This window comes from Cheilinus undulatus, linkage group 13, assembly GCF_018320785.1.
Source record: "Cheilinus undulatus linkage group 13, ASM1832078v1, whole genome shotgun sequence".
Classification (NCBI taxonomy): Eukaryota; Metazoa; Chordata; class Actinopteri; order Labriformes; family Labridae; genus Cheilinus; species Cheilinus undulatus.
This window is the reverse complement of record NC_054877.1, coordinates 37,096,334-37,117,460: the sequence shown is the minus strand read 5'-3', so window position 1 is coordinate 37,117,460 and position 21,127 is coordinate 37,096,334. Positions and strand designations below refer to the sequence as shown.

Below are 21,127 nucleotides of genomic sequence, written 5' to 3'. Positions count from 1 at the left end.
TCATTGACTGGTATAGCCTACAGATGAACACAAACAGCCACATGAATATGTGTTAGGAGTAAACACTGAAAGTAAAAATAAAATGTTTCTCTCCTGAAAATATGTGCCATGCTGTTTTATTTCACGGTAAAATGACTGCATTTGTTTCTCAGAATACAACAACTGTAATGGGCTGCAGTCTTATTAAAGAACAAATGAAGAGAAAGACAACCATGTCTTACCTTGGCTTTAAGCCACTGAGAGCAAGCAGGCAAAAAGAGAAGACAGAGAACAGGATATGCTCGTTGGTTAATGGTTAAAAAAAGAGGGATTAGTGAGAGCAGGAGTGAAATTTCAGCATTACAGCATTAAACCCTTAATATGATGTTCAGTAATGCATTTATATACACAGTTTATAGGAGCATCATGTCCCACCATTCATTTTGGCTGCTACCCCAATATGTCCTCACACCCCTCCACAATAAAGCTAAATTCATTAATAAATGGAGCGTATGTTATTGGTTACTAACTCAATCACTCATTGATCAATCTGGGATGAATGGTATTAAGATTATTTTTCAATTTTGGTTTAGATTTTGTTTGAAACACTTGTTCAGACATGAATCTAACAGACCTTTAGCATGTTAGCCTGTGACTCAAAAGACTGTGTTGTGGTCTGCTATATTACTTTCCTGGAAGTATTATTGATCAATATTGATGACTAGCAGATATAAAAACGATACAACACTACTGCAAATACTATTCACTGAGGCAGTGAAAAGGCAAGGTGAAAGATTTTAATTCACCGCTGAATGAAACAGTCAGCGATCATAGTTATGTATTGGATAATCCAAAATTCCTTCAGGAATCAGAGAGAATACATGAAACAACCAGGAATAATGGAAGGCTTCTATTTTCATTTAAATATACAATTTAAAACTTCTATTGTCTTTGTTTTCCTAAAAAAAATATAAAAACAGTCCCACCATAAATAATGGAATCAAAGGAAAAAAGATAACAGGAAAAAATGGTGAGAAGGAAAAAGGTTCTGAGGAATTAGTTTCAGTTAAAATGAAGGGATGGTCATGTGGCCCGGTTCACTTTTGAAATCTTTTTAAAATTCAACAATAATGACAGGTGAGGCACAATAGTTAACCATTTTGCTGGGAATTATTATTTTTTAAAGGAAGACAAACGGTATCAGCAGGTCAATCCAGAACAGTGGTTCTCAACTGGTTGGACATCAGGACCCACTACCACCTTAATGTGAGAAGTTGTGACCCAAATTTAAAATTTAAAACCTTCAATTTTATTCAATAAAATATGGTACAATTTGGACCTTGGATGCAATTAAACATGACTGAACAAAGCGACAATACATAAAAATATTTGAAATGCACATTGTTACAGAAAGAGATGTGTGTTTATGAAATATTTTCTTTAATTTTTCCAAGATCGCAGGGAAATTTTGGTAATTTCATTAGAGATAACCTCATTATCTTGGGAAAACCAGTTTTGGTAACCTAAGAAAAGGAGACAAATAAATTGAAATCTTGTGAAAAGAACCAAACGTTACTCATTATCACAAGAAAACTGAGTAAACTGAAATGTATGGATGTTTTGCCACTTAGAGCTGCCATCATAGACTTTTTGCCACAATTTTTTTTCAAAGGCACAGATTCATGACTCATTGGAGACAGTTAGTCTTGACCCACTTTTGGGTCCAGACCAACCAGTTGAGAACCAGTGATCTAGAATATATGGAAGTTTCACTTCTTGAAATAAATCACAGGGTGAAATGCACGTGCATGAACAGTTAAACTGTTTATGCATGTATAAACAGCATATTTATTTATTTAAGGTAACTACACATCCATCTATAGAGATTGTTTTGTAGTTGTTGCATACTGCTTGAAAACAAGGAAATCAGGGGTCCTAAGGGAGGAGGGTTTCAAGAAATAATTCACCTATGTTCCTATCTACCACCCACCCCTTCATGCTTTCTGTAACATTTTTTAACCAGTTACGTGGTTATAAAATGTATGTACTGTCCCCTAACTAACACGTTGCTTTTCTTTTTTTTGGAGGGGTCCTGTTGGGGCTGAGGCTGATGTTTAATAGTCAAAGTAAAAGATAATATAAAAAGATAATTGCATTACATTTTCCCAAAGAAAAAGGTGACACATTCAACTGACTTGTTTGTTCAGCCACCAACACCACCAAAAAAAAGAAAGAAAAAAAAATCCAAATATATAAGCAGGGAAAGGTGCCACATTGTTTCCAAAATGGTTAATTAACAACCACAGTGTCTAGTAATGAAATTTTTAGAACCAACAGAATGTTGACTTATCTGATCTCACATCTCACATCATTTGGACATCATCTGTTACAACAAACAATATTCTGAAGAAGAAAATGTTTTATATTATATTAGCTCCTCTCATTCATATTCAGACACCTGGGGACTAGAATTGAGACCTGCTACCAACCTGATTTTTCTACACCACACAAAGGAAAGAATAACCTCCTTTGTTCCCTTTGTGACAACACTGAAATAATCAAAATCCCCACTGTACTCCTGATCAAATATACATTGTGAAACTTCTCGTCAACCCAGTTTGTTTGTATGTAGGTCTGCTCTGTAAGCCTCTGTGTCTAGACTTGTGTTACAGAGTGTAATCAGAGAGAGAATCACATAAATTGGCACACACAGCAGAAATAATGAGCAGTGCCTGAGCTCCATGCGTGTGTGCTGACGTTTTAAGTGTTGCACTAACACAACATTAAACAGGGCAGTAAAGCACAGCAAGGTCATAAATAAGAGCAGTGAGGTGTCCAGACTGTCGGAGGGGCTGAAACTATGTCACCCTGGTTACGGCCAGTAATGCCAATAAAAGGCTGTAATGGTGGAGGGGTGAGCTTGGTCATCCGTAAATGTGTGAATGGGGCTTTCCATGCTCCAGTCTGACTTCACATCTTTGCTTGGGTGAGTTCCCCTGGTTATGTGCATGAATGGCAGACGGGTGATGATCACGCCTTAGATGCTAAAGGGAGTATGTTACAGCTGGGCGCAAATGGGCTGGGAGGACAAACTACAGTGAGCTGCAGTTTTCACAAAGCATAAACACCCCGTGATCACAAAAAAGCAAATAAACATGCTGTAAAAGATCTCCAAGAATGTTGTATTTTTGCATGTTGTGTCTGCTGAAGCAGCGAGTTTGAAATGATTCCAGTCCTTCTGAATTATTCACAGGCTCATGTGAGGGAGAGATGAGTTCTGGGAGGGAAATACTGTATGTGATATGCATTTTCATCCTGCACAGAGCCAGACAAGTGCACATCCATGGACAAAAACAACTACACGCTCACAAAGCCAGACAGAAATCAGAGAGAATTTAGAATGAACCGGTAGCCAGACTCTTGAATCCCTAGAGGTTTTCTTCTTCCTAAAGAAATCTAACCTGTATTACTATAACAAAATTTGATTGAACTAGACTAAGCCCCCTAAATGAGTCATTATTTACACATTCATGTCATGCTCTCTAAAGGGCTGCAGCATAAGCAACTGTTTCTCCTCTGTAGGTAGACTTGAATTGGGTTGTTATAATACCAGAATTTTAAACTTGACGAGATTCAAGCAAAAATCAAACAATACCCCCTATTCAGTACCATGGCAATAAAAATGGAAATCTTAGGCATTGGGGCTTAATGATACTGAAAACCTACCATTGTGCTATCTTTTCTTACCCACAGTATGGATTGTGTTATGAAAAAATGCAGAAAGCTATACCAAATCAATTCAACATGTTTAAAAAGGGCTAGATACAGAGGATTAAAGCTACAATTTAAAGAAATGTACACTGAAATGTCTGTATTAAATAAAACTATGACTACACATTTATAGTTGAGTTCTTACATTAATTAAAATTTTCAGTTTTCAAAACAAGAGAAATTTATTTCTTTTTAGAATTGTATCAGGATGGGTCTTTGTATGGTAGCTATCATCAGTGTGAGTTCAATCAGCCACGCTCACCCCTGTAATGCCAACTGACTCCGATATAACAATTCTTATTGTTCTTGGTATAATGTGTGAGTTTACACGAGGGTGTAGTAAACCACCCAACCACCCCGGTTTTGAAAAAACTCAGCAAATGATTGGGTGAACATTCTGTCACATCCCTACGGGCCAATCAGAGCAACAAAACACTTGACGTAGCCGCTATCAAACTGCGCATGCGCAGCTACTGAGGAATAACGCGAAACATGGTGACTATAGACATGTAAGTACTCAACTTTTGTTGTTTTTGAGAAGAAAACAACTCACTGTTGTGCTTCGTTCTTCTTTCAACAAAGAAATGTCGTTAAGTCCTGATAAAACTGGCGCTTTAGCAGCATCCACGCTAATCTCTCCCTCCATAACTGCACCAGCTCTTGCTGCTGCTTGTTTATGTCATGACTCTGTTGCGCCTAAAAGTACTGCCCCTCGTCCCTGATTGGTCCTGTCACTTTCTAACCAGGCCAAGACAGTTCAGATGGGAGCTTTGCAAGATTCGCCAGTGAAAAACAAAGAAATGGGTGTATCCATCTGCTTTGCAAGGTTAGCCTAAGAAGGTATGCCAGTGCTAACACTTTAATCATGATTTAATACTATTAATGCCTGAAATTAAGTCAGATGTTTTTATTAAGCACCCCAGTTGAAGTGTCATAGTGAGGTAGCGGTCTTCACCATAGCACTGTCCTTGCTCTCACAGTGACAAATACACAGACAATTTTTCTCCGTTGAAAGCATAATTTTACTTAAAAACACTCTTAGACAGTTGTGTTAATGAATCAAAAGCTATCTAAACCCTCTAACCACTTTTTTTTTTTTTTTACATTTTCTTTGCATATTTTCATTTTTTTCCCATTCGTGGCAAGTTAAATTTTTTGTGGTAAACCTAATGTTGTAATGTTATTTCCTTATGTCTTTAAAGATAAAGGCAGGTTTTCCTCTGAACAGGAAGTAAAGAACCTGTAGCTTAAGACAGTACTAATTACAGTGAAAGCAGAACAAAAAAAAAAACAATTTCATGAGGGAATCTCTTAGCTCACATTAATTTGACAATTCACACAGAGAAAAAAATGTAACTCCTGAATACTGCAAATGTTTTCACATTAAAGAGGGATCGTCAGACTTCAGTGAGTCATTTTGTACATGCACAAACTGTAAGTGTCAAATGTTGTGTTTCACAGAATATCACTGACAGGTCACACTTTCAGAACACACTGTTGTAGCATTGTAGCACTGATCTTAGTAAAAATTATGAAAGTTTGAAACATTTCTCATTGTGCTAATCTAATTCCCACATCAAAAAAGCTTCACATTGCCAACACACACTTAAAAAAAACGTTCTAAAATGCAAATCCATTGACCCACTGTGGCAAACTATCAGAATTCAGTGATTGAGATTGAAAATCTAATCCTTTGGCAGGCCTTTTTTATTCCTTCAGATGTTTTTACTCTGTGCCTGCAGGATATCAGAAAATGTGCATTGTGATGTGTGATAATATTGTTCAATATTGTGACAAGGATATGAAGTGTAATATACTGTATATACTAATATTAAAGCAAATGTATGAGCTTTAGCTATGGCTGTCTGCGATATCGTTGACCTAAATCCAAAATCTAAAAACTTTTTTCATCACTAATTTAGCATCAATTAATCCAAGGGCAGCTGATAGCTACCTTGATCTGACAGTCATAAAACAGAATATGAGCACTGTTGAAATACTCAAGCCTCCATTAAATTGAGAAGATGCACATAAACTGAATGAAAAAGTATTGCTTGTTCCCCCAAAATCATTTTTTTAGATCTTTGTAATGTGTTCATTGCATATGCTTGTATTGCAATAGTGGTGAAATTGTACAGTCTTACCAGCTTCTGGCTTTTAATCCCTAACAAATGTAGAAAAAATTCGACAACCTCAGACTTGACTATGAAAAAAGGTTGCACACATATTTTTCCACATCATCCTCCCTAATCTGCGCTGATTTCTACAGAGCTCCATCATTTGCAGCGTCCATGAATGATGCTTCATTTGCATCACGAGCCGTGCCAAAATCTGTCTCGGTGTGAGCCAGCTCTCGGAGGAGGAAACAGCAGCGTTTTGAATTTGAATCAGCGGATGTTTGAAAATCAGCAGACAGTCGCTATCTCAACAGAGACAGACAGGGATGAAGAGGCCGAATCAAACGCGGTGCGGAAATGTGTGTGACACCAGCAATCAATGCACAAAACGGTGTGTGTCAGGCAAAGACGAAGACAGGAGACGGCAGAAGGCTCATGTGGAGGGGGAATAAAAAATGAAAGAAAGAGCCGGAAAAGGGGTTGAAAGAATATTTTTCCACTGTTCAATATGAGATGTGATGGTGTGAGTAGCACTTGGCCAAAATGTCTCTCTCATGCTCTCACTCTGGATGCACATGGGCATATGAATGCACACTTTTTAAAAATCAACTTTAAGTTAAGAAACTTGTTACTATGCATGAACAAAAGGGATCTGTTAGAGATTTTTTAGCCATCCGTCTCCTGACTCATCTTCATCTTGGAGTGCTACATGTGTTTGTGCTTAAATAACTAAAAGCCCCAGTGTATTGATTTTCTTGAAGTATGTGTGAGTGAATTCTGAAAGCAGACACTTCCTTCACAATAGGGCGCCAGATGTGAACTCCACTAAGTACATGATTTTCTGTCAAACAAGACTGACTACCTCTGGAAATCAGCTCGATATATTACGGTAATATCTTTGGGATTTAGCTGCAACAGTTTGGTAAGAGAAGAAAAACATTCTGATATGAAAAAAATGTGCTTCCCTGTTTCTTTTTAAGTTAAATAAGTAATTCTTAAAAGACTTTCTTACTTTGACACCATGCCCCACATCATCCAGCAGCGTGTAGTCGATTGGCTTTCGGATGTAGCGCACAGGCCGCTCCATGTTCCCAGGGGCGATGATCTTGTGAGTGCGGGAGGTGTTTTTATTTGTGGTCAGGATGCCGATCTCTCGACGAGCCACTTTCTCCTTATGAATATCCACAGTCTGCAGAACAGAGAAATTAAGGAAGTTAGCGAGCAGTGGGATAGAAAAGACTTTCAGGTTCTTAAAATTTTCTGGTCTATTCTCAAGAGTTGCCTTTGTTTTAGATTGATTATTATGATTTAAATAATTTCTGATTGCCCCTGTTCTACAGATGTTGGATTATATTTGACTAAAAGACGTGTCCAATACCCACCATAGTAATTCACTTTTAAAATAAGCCTGACAAATACTCGATCTGTTTCACATTAAAGAAAACTTGGGCTTATCATCTCCCTTCTCAAACCAGGTGGGGATTAGGGCTGGGCAATTACACAATTTAGATTAAATAGCAATATGGCCTTCTGCAATTTTCAAATCGCAGACAGTGCAATATTTCTTTAACCTGAAATGTGTCAAAATGCCAGTTTGATACAATTTTCTCTTGCAGCAGAGATTTTTATGCTCTACACATTATGCATACATTTGTTTTGTTGTTTTTTTTTTCTTTTTTTTTTTTTTACCAAAAATCCTACTTTTCTTCTATATATATGCTTTTCTTATTCAAAACAAGAATGGAAAAGAAATGATCGTCCTCTTCTATATACAAATTTTTATCAGGCTTAAATTGTGTGAGCCAAAATTGCAAATAGATTGTCTTTTTTATTGTTTATCCCTAGTTTAATTTATTTAATATTGTGCTGGTTATAATAAAGAATAACTCATTGCTTGTGTTTGTTGAACAACACATTAGATGAGGAACATAAAAATAATTGCATATTAAATTGCAATTGCAATATTGGGAGAAAAAAAATCACAATTAGATTACATTCACAAATCTTCCAGCCCTAGAGGAAATTTATCATGGAATTTCTGCAAGAAGTGTTCAGTTTTCAAATGATGGTTGATGACAAAAGGCTGATTATCTCAGAATAAGCTGACAATCTGGTGGTTGTTTTACATTTGGGGTTTAATTCAAAATGTTCAGGGCTCACAGTGGGCCTCCTTGAGCGTGTAGCATCCTTGGCAACCACTTATACCTGATTGTATGCTTTTATATTTTATTGATATTAACAGCCGATATATGATTTCTACTGCTGAAATGTACAGCTGACGTACTGGCTGTACACACAAGCAGAAATTGTCATATCTGCCAATACCAGTATTTATCATATCAGTAATACTTTGCATTCCTAACAATAATTTCATTATCCTTTATTTCAAAATTACAAAAAAATAAAATAAAATAAAGAATGAATATGCACTGTATATCGTGACTATATATTTATATATATAGTCACAATACCAGAATGTTAAACTTTGATATGATTCTAGTGGATGTCAAACAATATCAATATCTGTTTAAATACCACTGCAACAAAATTAGAAGTCCTAGCACCCAATACTGGGTGAATTCTTGTTTCTAATTAGCCAAAATTACAGCGCTAACTTCTGCAAACTGTTTAAACTACACAAATTTATTAGTAGTTTATTTTTCAACAATTTAGACAATAGCCTCCCTCTAACGCTTGTTGCACTTTCTAGTGAAAAATGATTAAGATTTCAGTTTTTAAAAGATTTGGAACTTTTTGATATGATCAATCATGTAATTAATGTAGATTGTTTCAAAATGTGGTATCAAACATAAATAACTGTTTGAAAATTTGGTAGCTTGAATAGGATGGAGCAAAATGCATACAGTTCTACCATTTTCTTTAAGCTCAATCAATCAAGATGAGAAACCTTTCAAAATAAAACCCCTCAAAACATTAAAACCTAGCAATGAAACAAAGAAGTGAAATAAGACAGATGACAAAAATCGTGTAATCACATTTCTCAGTTAGACAGGCCACCGTGTTTTTTCTCCCTCGGGCTCCATTGAACTCCTGCTGACCCACTCTTCTGCTCCATTGGCCTACACCCTGGGGTCTATTTGACGAAGCCCCCCTTTAACCCCACACACCACAACTGATTGAAAAATAACAGTGACCTCCATTTCCACTGCGATTACAGTCATCATTACTCACAGCAGCCATTCACAGCAGGCGCAGTACGTACCGGCCTCCAGTTTATGAATGATAGATGACACTAGAAGGAGTGAGGGATGATGGGGAGGAGAGGTGAATGTAATGTGGAGGAATATGGGGGAGGATGTATGGCTTCATCTCAGGAATATGAGCTCACACTTGGGAGAGGAACGCTGACGTGTGTGGGTGTGTGTGAGACGTACATGAACCTGTGACTGTATCTCTGCCTGAATTAGTGCTTACTAGAGTGTGAAGGAGACTTATCAGAAATGAAAACGCAGCATTTAAGTGTGTGAGCGTGCATTCATACGTGGGTAAGTCTCCTAGGCAGGTATGTGAGTGAACAGCAACAAGGTCACCATTGAGTCACCACCTAGACATCTCATCCTGTCAGCCTGTCAGCTCCTTCACTGCTGCATCTCTCTCGTGTGGCACTGGAGGTGAAGATCTCGACTGAGAGGTTTATAGTCTGATGGGTGCTGTGATGTTGACCTGTGACTGCCACTCCCTCCTTAAACTCTGTGCCTGACATGTAGTCTACTTGCTGTATGTGACATGTACACTGGGCTCTATTTTTAGGAAAGGAAACTGAGGTGACACGCCCAAGTTCAGCTGGGAAGTAAGAAATAAAGACGCCGCCTATTTCCTGCCAGTGATAGGCGAGCAGAGGTGGAGTGTCGATCTGAGAAACTGAAAACAACAAAAGTGAGCAGCACAGGCTGTTTGAGATGGAAAAGATAGTCATAACCTGTATACAAGACTAGAGAAACTTTTTTTTAATTGGAACTTAATATTGATGTGGTATTATACATATTATTGTACTGATTTGTCTGATATGCTCTTTGAATTACTTGAGCTGGATATCAACAATTTCATTTAAAAATACAAACCACTTAAGTGGTTTTCCTGATGACTTTACTCACTACTTCATGACTCTTCACAGTCGTGTTTATGACATGAATTAGGGTCGCATTAACGGAATCTACCTGGTCAAAGAAGTTGACAGGGTAAAAGAAGAAGGGGACAACAATATGATAATGTCAGACAACAGTAAAAAAAAAGTCTGAGGATTTGGTGTGATTAAAAGTGAGACTAACACTGATCTGTGAGTGCATACTGCAAAATATGGATTATAAATCAGCCCAGAATATAAGCATTGATATCTAAACTGTCCTCTTTTGGATGATTTCCATTACGGTGTGCAAGGTATACAACTTTCTGTTTCTGGGCAGGTGCGCTGCTCTTTTAGTAGTATCTGTTTCTTTTTTCGTGGAATAGAGTTTGCCAATCCAGAAGCTGTAAAGCAGTAGTTACGCTCTCAGCTTACATACAACCTAAGGATGTCCCTAAGTGTCTATTTCCATATTCAGCTAAACGCTCATTTAAATTTTGTTTAACCAACTAGTCTAAAGAGGAGAAAAGCCTTAGAAAACAGTCAACAGAAAGTTGCCAATAGGACTTCTGTTTAATTTGCTGCTGTATTGAAATCCTTATTGTTGTTATTTTATTATTATTAATGTTATCGTTATCATAACAAACTCCCTTGACAACTTTGTACAAAACAATCCAAATTTCCTCTTAACAGTGAGGTAAAACTGAAGCAGGACTGCAACAAGCCTGGCACACATCTAAAGCAGATGATAAGCGGACCATGTCGCCTTCATTTTTACATTTCCTCTTCATGCACACCACTGAATTTAAAACTATCAGAGTGAAACATCTAGACATAATAGCTGTGAGCTAATCACTGACAACAGACCTCTGTCTGCCCTTCCTGCATGCTCTCAATCTCATTTTCTGTGTAATCTCATTATTAAACATCTGGCTGTCTGTTCATCCTCTGCTGTGTGTTTCACAGAGCAGATGGAGCAGCTGTAGTTTGACTGCTGAACATATTTAGTAGTTTCTCCCAAAAACATCTGCATTTCGGCAGTGATTAGTCTCTGCAGTAATGTCGAGCATTTTTTTCCACCCTTGTTGAACTATAATTGGCAGGAGGTAGCAGTGATGTAGTCTGCGTTGAGATTCAAAGGCGTGTGAGCAGATGTGTGACTTCATACAGCAGTGATCTCATAAACAGCCTGGTAACAAGATCAACACAGTGGAAATAAATGCCTGGAGTAAACATTCAAATCCAAAAGTGTCCATATTTGTGCCTTTATCAATTTTTGAAATGATACTCAGATATAGTTTTATACTTCTGCTTGATTTAAGAAGATGTAACCCAACTGTAACCAAAACAACCATGTGTGGGCCATCTATGATCATCAGCGAGAAAAGGAACAGATGAATCAGAGGGTAAAATGGCAGACAGCAGGACTTGAGGAAATGGAAAAGAGCTGTAAAAATCTCATGGGGAGGTTTGTAATGTTTTGGATCACAACAGACTCAAAAGCACAAATGAACTTATAACACTCACATGGGAGAAATAGTCTGCAACAGCTCCACTTTGATACAACATGCTGTTGTTTTCCATTTAGCAGCCAGCGCTTCTTGTATAATTTTGTGACAGCCTCCTCTGCAGCAGGCTGTTTAATCCTGCAGAGATGGGGCTTGGATTTGGCAGCAATGTTTGGCTACCTTCTCCCCCTATAATCCCATTTTAACTCTTTCAAGCCAAGACAATTTGCACTATCTCTGCCAGAAAAATACTTGGCAACCACAAAAGCAAGTGAAAATTTAATTTCTTGGGCATGTCCCTGACAGAATAATCAATTTAGCCCTGAAGACATGCTGTACCTGTACAGATCTATGCCGAAGTGAATTACCAGCAACTTTCCGAATGATTTTCTGGTGATTCCAGCCCATCTGTGAATGAGATATCTGCTATGATTGAGCTACTTTAACAACATGATGAAGCCCCTTGCTGTTTCATACATGCAATTTGAACATACATCTATTAGGTTTCAGAAGGAACAATGTAGATTTTGTCCTGGCACAGTGGACCAGCTCTTTACTGTTGCAGGACTTATTGAGGGAGCGGGGGTCATGTGGGGGGTATTGAGGGAATAAGGGGTCCCGTTGCAGCAAGCCATCAGGTCTCTGTATAACCAAAGAGAGAGAGTTGTACGTGCATTCCCAGCTAAGTGTCAGACATGTTTCCGGTGTGTGTTGGCCTCTGCCAAAGTTGCCCCTTGTCTCTGATTCTGTTTGGGATTTTCATGGACAGGATCTCAAGATGCAGCTGGGGGCAGGAGGGTTTCTGATTCGGGACCTCAGAATTCTGTCTCTGCTTTTTGCAAATGATGTGGTTCTGTTGGCTTCCTCAGCAGGGAACCTCCAGCAGACGCTGGGACAGTTTGCAGATAAGTACGAAGTGATCAAGATGAGAATAAGCACACCCAAATCGGAGGTCATGGTTCTCTGCTGGAAAACGGTTGAATGGTCTCTCAGGATGGGGAGTGAGTCTCTGCTCCAAGTGAAGGAGTTCAAGTATCATGAGGTCTTGTTCAAAAGGGAGTGTGAGATTGACAGGTGGATTGGTGCAGCAGTACTTCGGGCATTGTGCCGGACTGTTGTGGTGAAGAGGGAGCTGAGCCAAAAAGCAAAGCTCTCCATTTATTGGTTGATCTACCTCCCAACCCTCACCTATGATCATGAACTCTGGGTAATGACGAAAAAATGATGTCCCGGATATAAGCTGCTGAAAGTAGTTTTCTCTGGAAGGTGGCTGGTCTCAGCCTCATAGGGTGAGGAATTCAGACAACCGGGGGGGAACTAGGAGTTGAGCCTGTGCTCCTTCACAATACAAGAAGCCAGTGTTTGTGGTTAAGGTATCTGATCAGGGTGCCTCCTCGGTGCCTCCGTGTGGAGATATTCTGAGAACATCCAGCTGGAATGGCCAGAATGCGCTGGAGGGATTACATATTAGGATAGTAATAGGAGATTACCTCTCCTATTACCTGTGGTGTACCGCAAGGTTCTATTTTAGGCCCACTTTTATTTTGTATTTATATGCTTCCTTTAAATATTATCATTCAGAATCATAATCTGCCCTTCCATTTTTATGCCGATGACACACAGATATATGTTTCGCTGAGACCTGGTGATTTTACTAGCCTAGTTGCTGTTTTTAACTGTCTCAAAGATATGAAATGTTGGATGGCACAAAACTTTTTACAGTTAGATGAATCAAAGTCAGAAATCATACTCCTCAATCACCCAAATCCAAACACCAGCCTGATTAGTAGTTTTTTTGGTCCACTCTCCTCCATCATCACACCAACTGCAAAAAATTTAGGAGTTACTTTTGATTCAAACCTCAATTTCGAACCACACATCAAGAAAATAGTCTAGTCCTGCTTCATCCAAATCAGATCCATCTCCAGAATTAAATTCATACTGCCCCCTGCTGACCTTGAAAAAGTTATCCATTCATTCATCTTCTCTTGTCCGGACTACTGCAACTCACTCCTTTCCGGTATTACGAATAAATCACTCTCCCTCCTCCAACTGCTCCAGAACACAGCAGCTAGGCTTTTAACTGGTTTTAACAGAAAACGTCACATCACCCCTATCCTTGCTTCCCTCCACTGGCTACCTGTTACTTTTAGAATTGATTTTAAGATTTTACTGATCACTTTTAAAGCTCGTATGGGTCTAGCACCAGGCTACATATCTGAAATGCTGACCCCCTATGAGCCACTGTGCAGCCTTAGATCCTCGGGTGGGGGCTTCCTGGTTGTTCCAAAGTCGAGGCTGAAATCTGAAGGAGACAGGACTTTGGAACGACCTGCCCGAGGAGATAAGACTGGCAGATTCGGTGACATCTTTTAAATCACTCCTTAAAACTCACTTTTATAGACTTGCTTTTATGTGATGTCCCTTCTAACTATTTATCTATTTCATTACTTCTCTTTTATTTACACTCCTCTTCTTATTCTTTTTATAATTTTATACTCTTCTCATGTTCATTTTCTTCTTTATCTTGTGTTTACCTACCTAAATTTTACTTATCTGTTCTCATCTCTACTACATTTCTGTCTTGAATCTTATCTTTGTTTTATCCCCACTGATGTGATGTCGTCATTATCTTCATGTATTTGCTTGGGTGTTTGTTTGAATATATGTATTTAACTCTCTCCTCCTCCCACATCCTACCATATCTTTCGGAATATTATTATAGGAATTATTGCTTTTCACTGACGCCATAATATTTTAGATTTTACAATCTTCTACTGTATCTCTCATTCAAGATCTACTTGTCATTTTCATTTTTGTTATTTTTCCTATTTTTCCTTCCTTATTTTTCCTCCTATGTCCACATTATGTTCTTCCCTTCTTGTTTGATTTTACAGAGCTCCCATTCTGCTCTGATTACTGATATTAATTTTTCGCTGAGTTTTTGCTCTTGCTGTATGTAAAGCACTTTGTAAACAACTGTTTTTAAAATTGCTATATAAATAAAGTTATTATTATTATTATTATATCCTGTCTTGTCTGGGAACCCCCTTTGGGATGGAACTATTAGGTTCCTGTAAAAGCGTGCACTCTGTTTGCTGTGCTTGTGTGTGCATGTCGGCAAGTGCCTGTATAGTGTGGTTTTTAAACACCTACTGTACCCCCTATACCCTGGCAAAATTTGGTGAAGGATTGGGGGTATTAAAAAATTAATACCGCCTCATCCTAATGCCTATAGCCCTTGTAAAGCCTTTATGACATACACTTAGTGATTAGCTAATGAGATGATAAATTTCATGTTGGTTTATTGGCTGCAAAAGACAAAAAAAATTCAGTTCCTATCCTCTTTAAAACAATTTGAATTTAAAGAAAAAAAACACTGATATTGAGTTTCCTTTTCTCACAAAATAAGAGTGCAGCAAATGAATTGACTTAAAAGGGTATTTCTAACAATTTGTATGTTATAAAACATCATGAAGAGAAAAAGACTTAGGCCCAAGCAAAAGTAAAGTTTGCATTAAACAGTTTAGAGGTGATCAAAGTTAAATTAATAGTTTAAAAGCTTGTATTCAAATTCATTTTTGTGTTTTAATGTCCTATTTTTGTCTAATGGTGTTCTTAATGCTCTTTTTTTATCTGTGTAAAGCACTTAGAGTGTCATTATGTATTACTGCTGCTCTTTACTATAAATAAAATTGTCTTGCCTTTATCACAAAAGGGGTTTTAATCAAATGCTGGAACAAAAAAAACTATTTTAAATTGGTTATCCATTTTCTTCTGATATCCATTCCACAATTGCATTTTTATTTTATTCTTTTATTTTTGAGATCAATTGGGGGGCTTTTTCCCTTGTAGATAGGACATCAGCATCAGTATGAGGAGTCCAGCCTGGGACCAGTGTGACAAGGACTGTGGCCTCTGTTCCCACCAGAGTGTCTGCTCTGCTGATTGAGCTAAATCAGCACTCTGCACTAACATATCTTGATGAAGGTATGGGGCACAGATACCTTTTTCATGGCAGACACTTTAACATGCAACAGAAATAAAAAGGGTTAATAATTAATGATGACTGCTATCAGTTTTCTATTTTCACTCTTTTTCTAACATTGTGCATACAAGCATCACTGGTGCATTTAAATGAAATTTGACCACTGATAATGTTTTAATGTTGCTTTAAGCAAGTCTCTCCATTTGATTGACTGTTAAAGCCAAACACTACCACCTACAGCTAAGTGATCTTCGTGACTAGACTCTTCAGTTGGGCTGCTATCAGTAGTTCACACCTGTGTGGGTACAGGCAGGGCTGCAGCCAACTATTAATTTTGTCAGTCGAATCAGATTTGGCTGATCAATGTGATGCTCCGACAGTTCAGTAATGTGTTTTTCAGGTCGGCACAGCACCAAACTACTATATCAGCCTCCATTAGTGTCATGTTTTACCTGTTGTTCATTTATCAGTGTTTCTAGATGCACTGGGTCTGGGCCTGACATGAATAGATTTCAAGGAAGACGGATTTAATCAGCATGTTTTTATTTAGCTTCCATTTGCCAGGAAAACACCCACTAGGATACAAAGTCTTGGCCAAGACAAAGATTCAAATAAAGTCTTAAGACTGATTTTAAAGAACTGCTATAGCGTATTTTCACATTAGGCACAGTTGTGTCTCCTCCATCCTATCTCTTCTGTTGGTCTGTTTTCATATTACCATAATCTGGAGCTGGGCAAAAAAATTACTGACCATATTTTTGGAAAATCTAATTCTTAAAAAATGAAAATCAAAATTTTCTCATGCACTTCAGTGCAATTTTTATTTGATGATCTAAAACATTCAGGTGTGGAAAAAAATGCAAAATCTGATCAGAAAATTCTTTTTTGCAGCACTGTAGATCCAGTTCCAAGTCTCTAATGTATTACCACCTTTAGGCATCCACCTAGCCAGTTTGTTTTACTTAGGAGGAAACCTCTGCCTCCACCTCTGTCTAAAAAACATAACCATCAATGTAAACTAGAAGGCAACTGAGTTAAAAACCTCCCTGTTGTTGCTCTTGCAATGTTTTGTGTGTGCTGTTTCAGCAAAAATACAGATAGTGGACTTAGTGAATGCAAATCAACCACATCTAGTTACAATGTCCCTTAGAGCTACTGTAAGTGAAGAACTTCAAAGGGATGAGGGGGATTAAAGCCCCCAATGTCAATGTCTTTAGGACTGATAGCAGACTGTAGTAGATCTTCAACAGCCTGCACCCAACTCTCCTCCATCTCACAGCCTGTGGAGTAAAGTGGAAGCTGAATATGCTAACCAGGCAAAAGAGCTGGCGTCAGGATTTCACTTCATCCCTGACAGGCTTAATGAAGCACACAGGGAGGGGACGGCCGGGGACATTCACTAGCTGACAGGCAGGGCGGCTGCATGACACAGAGAGATAGAGAGAGGACTGCTGATGAAGCAAGAGGGGCTGCAGAGGGGCTGTGGAGGTTTGGCAGCTCCAGCGTGATTCGTGCCCCCCATGCCATCATATCTGTCTGTCTGTATAGTGTGTGACTGGGTCATTGTGTACACTGACATCATGACACAGTTTTACACCAGCAGGTGTTTTTGTCACACCCTGATCAAATGATAATAATAATTCCTATTTCTAAAGGAATACAGAGCAGGAGTTTATGAACCTGTCATTATATGATTAACACAAATCAGACCATGTCAGACTTGTCACTCTTCTGCTCTCAGTTTATCTATACCAAAATAAAATGTTTTCAAAAGCTACATGATCTATGCCACAGACACTTACTGAGCATCCCAATAATGTTTCACAATAAAAGCCTTACAGCAAATGGGTTGTGACCTGTTAGCAACCAGGTGTTCTTTTTAAGTGAAACATCTGTTATGTTGCGATGCCACAGTGAGGAAATTTTCCTACCGGTTGTTAAACTTATGACAAAATTGGCGTCACCAATTACATAGCACATTTAGCAAGATTTAGCAACATCTGTGTCATCGTCTGTTCAGCACTGTGTTCATATGGATTCAGGCAGATGGTAAACCATATGTCATTTTAGTGGACGATGGCAGAGAGGTAACACTTGGCTGGATTTAACCATCAGTTTTCCCCATATTATCATGACTATGTACTTACTATGTATTTTTAATGCCAATATTTGATATCTGCTGACTGCAACTGTTACAGTTATCATTATCTGTTTCATTGCTTGTTATCAGATTGTCATTTATGTGCTGTTTCTCACAGCGTTGCATGTATTTTTTACTGTCTTTATAGATATAGTAGCCCATATAATCTGTGGTTGCTTTTGGTGATCTGTTTGTCTCTGTATCCATCCCTCATTATCTTTCTGCATCTCTGTAAAACTTTCAAACAAGACTGCGTGTGCTGGATGTTTAGCATGACTCCAGTTCTGCTAATGGTTTCAACCACATTTTACCATTGTGGACACACAAATCTGCTAAAATAAGATAAATATTGGCCTTCATTAATAATTTTCCTGTCTAATTTGGCAGAGGGAAGAAATAGACGAGCCTCCTATTCTCTAGCTAAGCAACCCATAAGGGGTGATAAAGGGGAGAGCTTTCAGGGGCCCAGCCAACCTGAGGGCCCATGGAGGTCAGCAAAACTGTGGGCAATTGTAAAGTTAGGCTGTGATAACCACATTTCATTTCTAACCTGAATAACAATCCTTCTCAGAAACAAAACACGAATTCTTGTTCATTTATGCTGTAGTACAATATATCATTTTTCAAAATGTAAATCCTCTTTATTAATCAGAAGGATTGGTGGCACCTAAGCTCTGTGAATCTTCTAGGTATGTATGTTGAAATTACCTGGGAGATGTGGTTAATGGAGGACTCCATGCGTCGTAGCTGTGACGCCTGGATGTCCAGCAGCTGCAGCACATTGTTTGCTAAGGCATTGATCTGGTAGGCCACACTGGCCAGAGACTGGGTGGTGTAGGCCTTGGTCTCCTCCAGGGCCTTCTTCTTGTCTTGGGCCTACGGAGAGAGAGAGGGAAAGAAAATACAACTCAGAAATCAGTGGAAGGATGTGTGGGTGGGAGAAATGGAGAAGTCGACAGAAGGAAGTAAGGTAATCTGCAGAACACTGGAGAGGAAATGCTGCATTGTTTTCTCTCCTCTCAGTAGTGTGAGCGGCGGGTGAACTACTTTTGACAGGAGCGTTCATGCTCCTTTGTCTCTAAACTGCAAAGCCGTGCTAAGATCTGTAGGCCAGTGGACAGGTGTGAATGGTTATCAGAAGGGACGACTTTATGGAGCGGGCTTAAAGTGAACAACATAACTTCCGAATAACTTCGACAGACAACGTGGGACAGGTGCATGGTGGGAGCTGAGCCCTGTGAGCTGGAATGCCAAGACATTTCATAGGATCCCAAATCTCCCAACAGGCTGTGCAAACCATCTGTTTCTGGATGCCTTTAAATAGCGAAGGGACTGAATGAGCATATTTATAGTTTGGAAACAAAACAAGAACAATAAGGCTGCACAGAAAAGCTCTCCAACAGGGGACTGTCAGTCTTATGGAAAAACAAGGACAGTATAGTAGTATTTATTTTCATTCTGAATTATTTTCTCTTTCCATTGAAAAATTCCTATTAAAGCATAACAAATGTCAGCACTGACAAATTACCACATGTTGGTAAACACTATGTTTGCTTCAACACAAAACATCCCTAATTGCTTAATTTGTAATGAAGAAATAAACACAAATCATTTGAGCTTATTTTATGCTAGAATCTGCATAATTACAATTTAACTATAGCCTATGTTGTTTATCTGTCATAGGGCTGTCAACGTGCCAGATATTGTCATTTTAATACAAGTGAAACTGAAACAGCATCAACACTTGTTTTGTTACCACAGAAACCAAAAAACATGGCCTTAGTAACCAAAGTTTGGTATTATCTTGTTTTTTTTAACATGCTGGGGGACTCATCCATGCTTTCTAAACTGAACAAATGACACATATTTGTACAACTGATACAATGTTCTTTCCCTCTGTCTCAGTCATGTCAGCTATTGGTTAGAATAAGACTGAAGATCTACAGCTTTGGTACGTGTAAACACTATCAATCATTAAAATGACTGAGATTGTATTGTTTTAAAACACAAAAGGGATACAGACACACATCCAAGGAGTGCTATGATATGATTGTTTGAACAACCATAATCTGTAATGCCAGATACAGTGTGTCAAATTTAAAGCAGCAGTTAATCCATTTCTGTCAGAAAAAACTTCCTAAATGATCAGCCAGTCACTTCAACAATTGTCTAAAACATAGTCTCAAAATGAAGAGAGAAGCTGTCAAATAATCTGCTGCATCAATATAATCACTCAGAACTGTAAAATGAACTTGGTACACTGTAAGATGTGCTAGAAAAAATCCGAAAGGCCTATCTAGACATTGTGAAGCATGAGTAATATATAAAAACATGAGTTCTCAACTATTAACATGAATCTGATTAATGGCAAAGTAGAAGTAAAAAAAAAGCAAATATTCACTTTCTTGTCTCAACTCATGTCAGAGTTCAGCTATGGATATAGCTTAACTGGGCCATTTGATAGGACTACCAGGCTTGTCTTAGTATACAAGCACCTGGGGAGAATCAGTCTATTGGTAAAAGTATGTCAATTGATTTGGCTCTCTCGCTCTCTCTCTCTCTCTCTCTCTCTCTCTCTATATATATATATATATATATATTCTTATCAATCTACACCCCATTGTAGCAATGTGAAAACAGAATTTTAGGATTTTTGCAAATTTATGAAAAAAAAAAAAACCCTGAAATATCACATTTCAGCCTCTCTTACCTTTTTCACGTAAACATTTGTATGCATTTTAAAAGTCCTCACTACCAGAACAAGTCAGCTATTTTAAAACTAACTTACATCTACAACACCAATTCTAAATCATTTGGGTGTTGTGTAAAATGTAAAGAAAAACAGAATGCAACGATTTTCAATCTCATAAACCTATATTTATTTATAATAGAACATAAACAACACATCAAATGTTGAAAAAGACATTTTAAACATTTCATGAAAAATATCTCATTCTGAATCTTGTGGCAGCAACACATCTAAAGAAAATAGGGACAGGGCAACAAAAGGTTGAAAAAGTAAGTGGTACCTATGAAAAGCAGCTGGAGGAGCATTATACATCTAATTGCATTAACTGGCAACGGGTCAGTAATATGACTAGGTATAAAAGGAGCATTTTAGAAAAGCAGAGTCGCTCAGAAGTAACGATGGGCAGAAGTTCACCAAACTGCAAAGAACTGCATTTAAAAATTGTGGAACAATTTTAGAAAAAATGTTCCTTAATGTAAAAATGCAGAGAATTTGAATATTATATCATCTATCCACAGTACATAATATCATCACAATATTCAGAGAATCTAGAGAAATCTCTCTGGAAATCACTGCACGGGCTCTGGAACACTTCCAGAAATCATTGTCTGTCAACACAGTTTCCTGTGCCATCCACAAATGCAAGATAAAGCTGTATCATGTGAAGAAAAAGCCGTATGTGAACAGGATCCAGGAACATAACCGTCTTCTCTGGCCCAAAGCTCATTTAAAATGATTGAGGCAAAATGAAAAACTGTTCTGTGGTCAGAGGACTTGAAATTTGAAATTTG

The 21,127-nt window shown here is 38.2% G+C and overlaps 1 protein-coding gene across 4 annotated transcripts in view; it reads right to left on the bottom strand.

The window, feature by feature from the left end:
* Window positions 1–21,127, bottom strand: part of LOC121519834 (abl interactor 1-like) — a 48,156-nt gene that overhangs the window by 16,244 nt on the left and 10,785 nt on the right. For 2 of the 4 annotated variants that reach the window (XM_041802860.1, XM_041802862.1), the window contains exons 2-4: window positions 18,296–18,463; window positions 6,880–7,056; window positions 222–236 (exon numbers count right to left, since the gene is read on the bottom strand). In XM_041802860.1, the coding sequence (XP_041658794.1) occupies window positions 222–236; window positions 6,880–7,056; window positions 18,296–18,463 (360 nt within the window). The remainder of the gene's footprint in view (window positions 1–221; window positions 237–6,879; window positions 7,057–18,295; window positions 18,464–21,127) is intronic. The other 2 variants (XM_041802861.1, XM_041802863.1) reach the window with 1 other exon arrangement.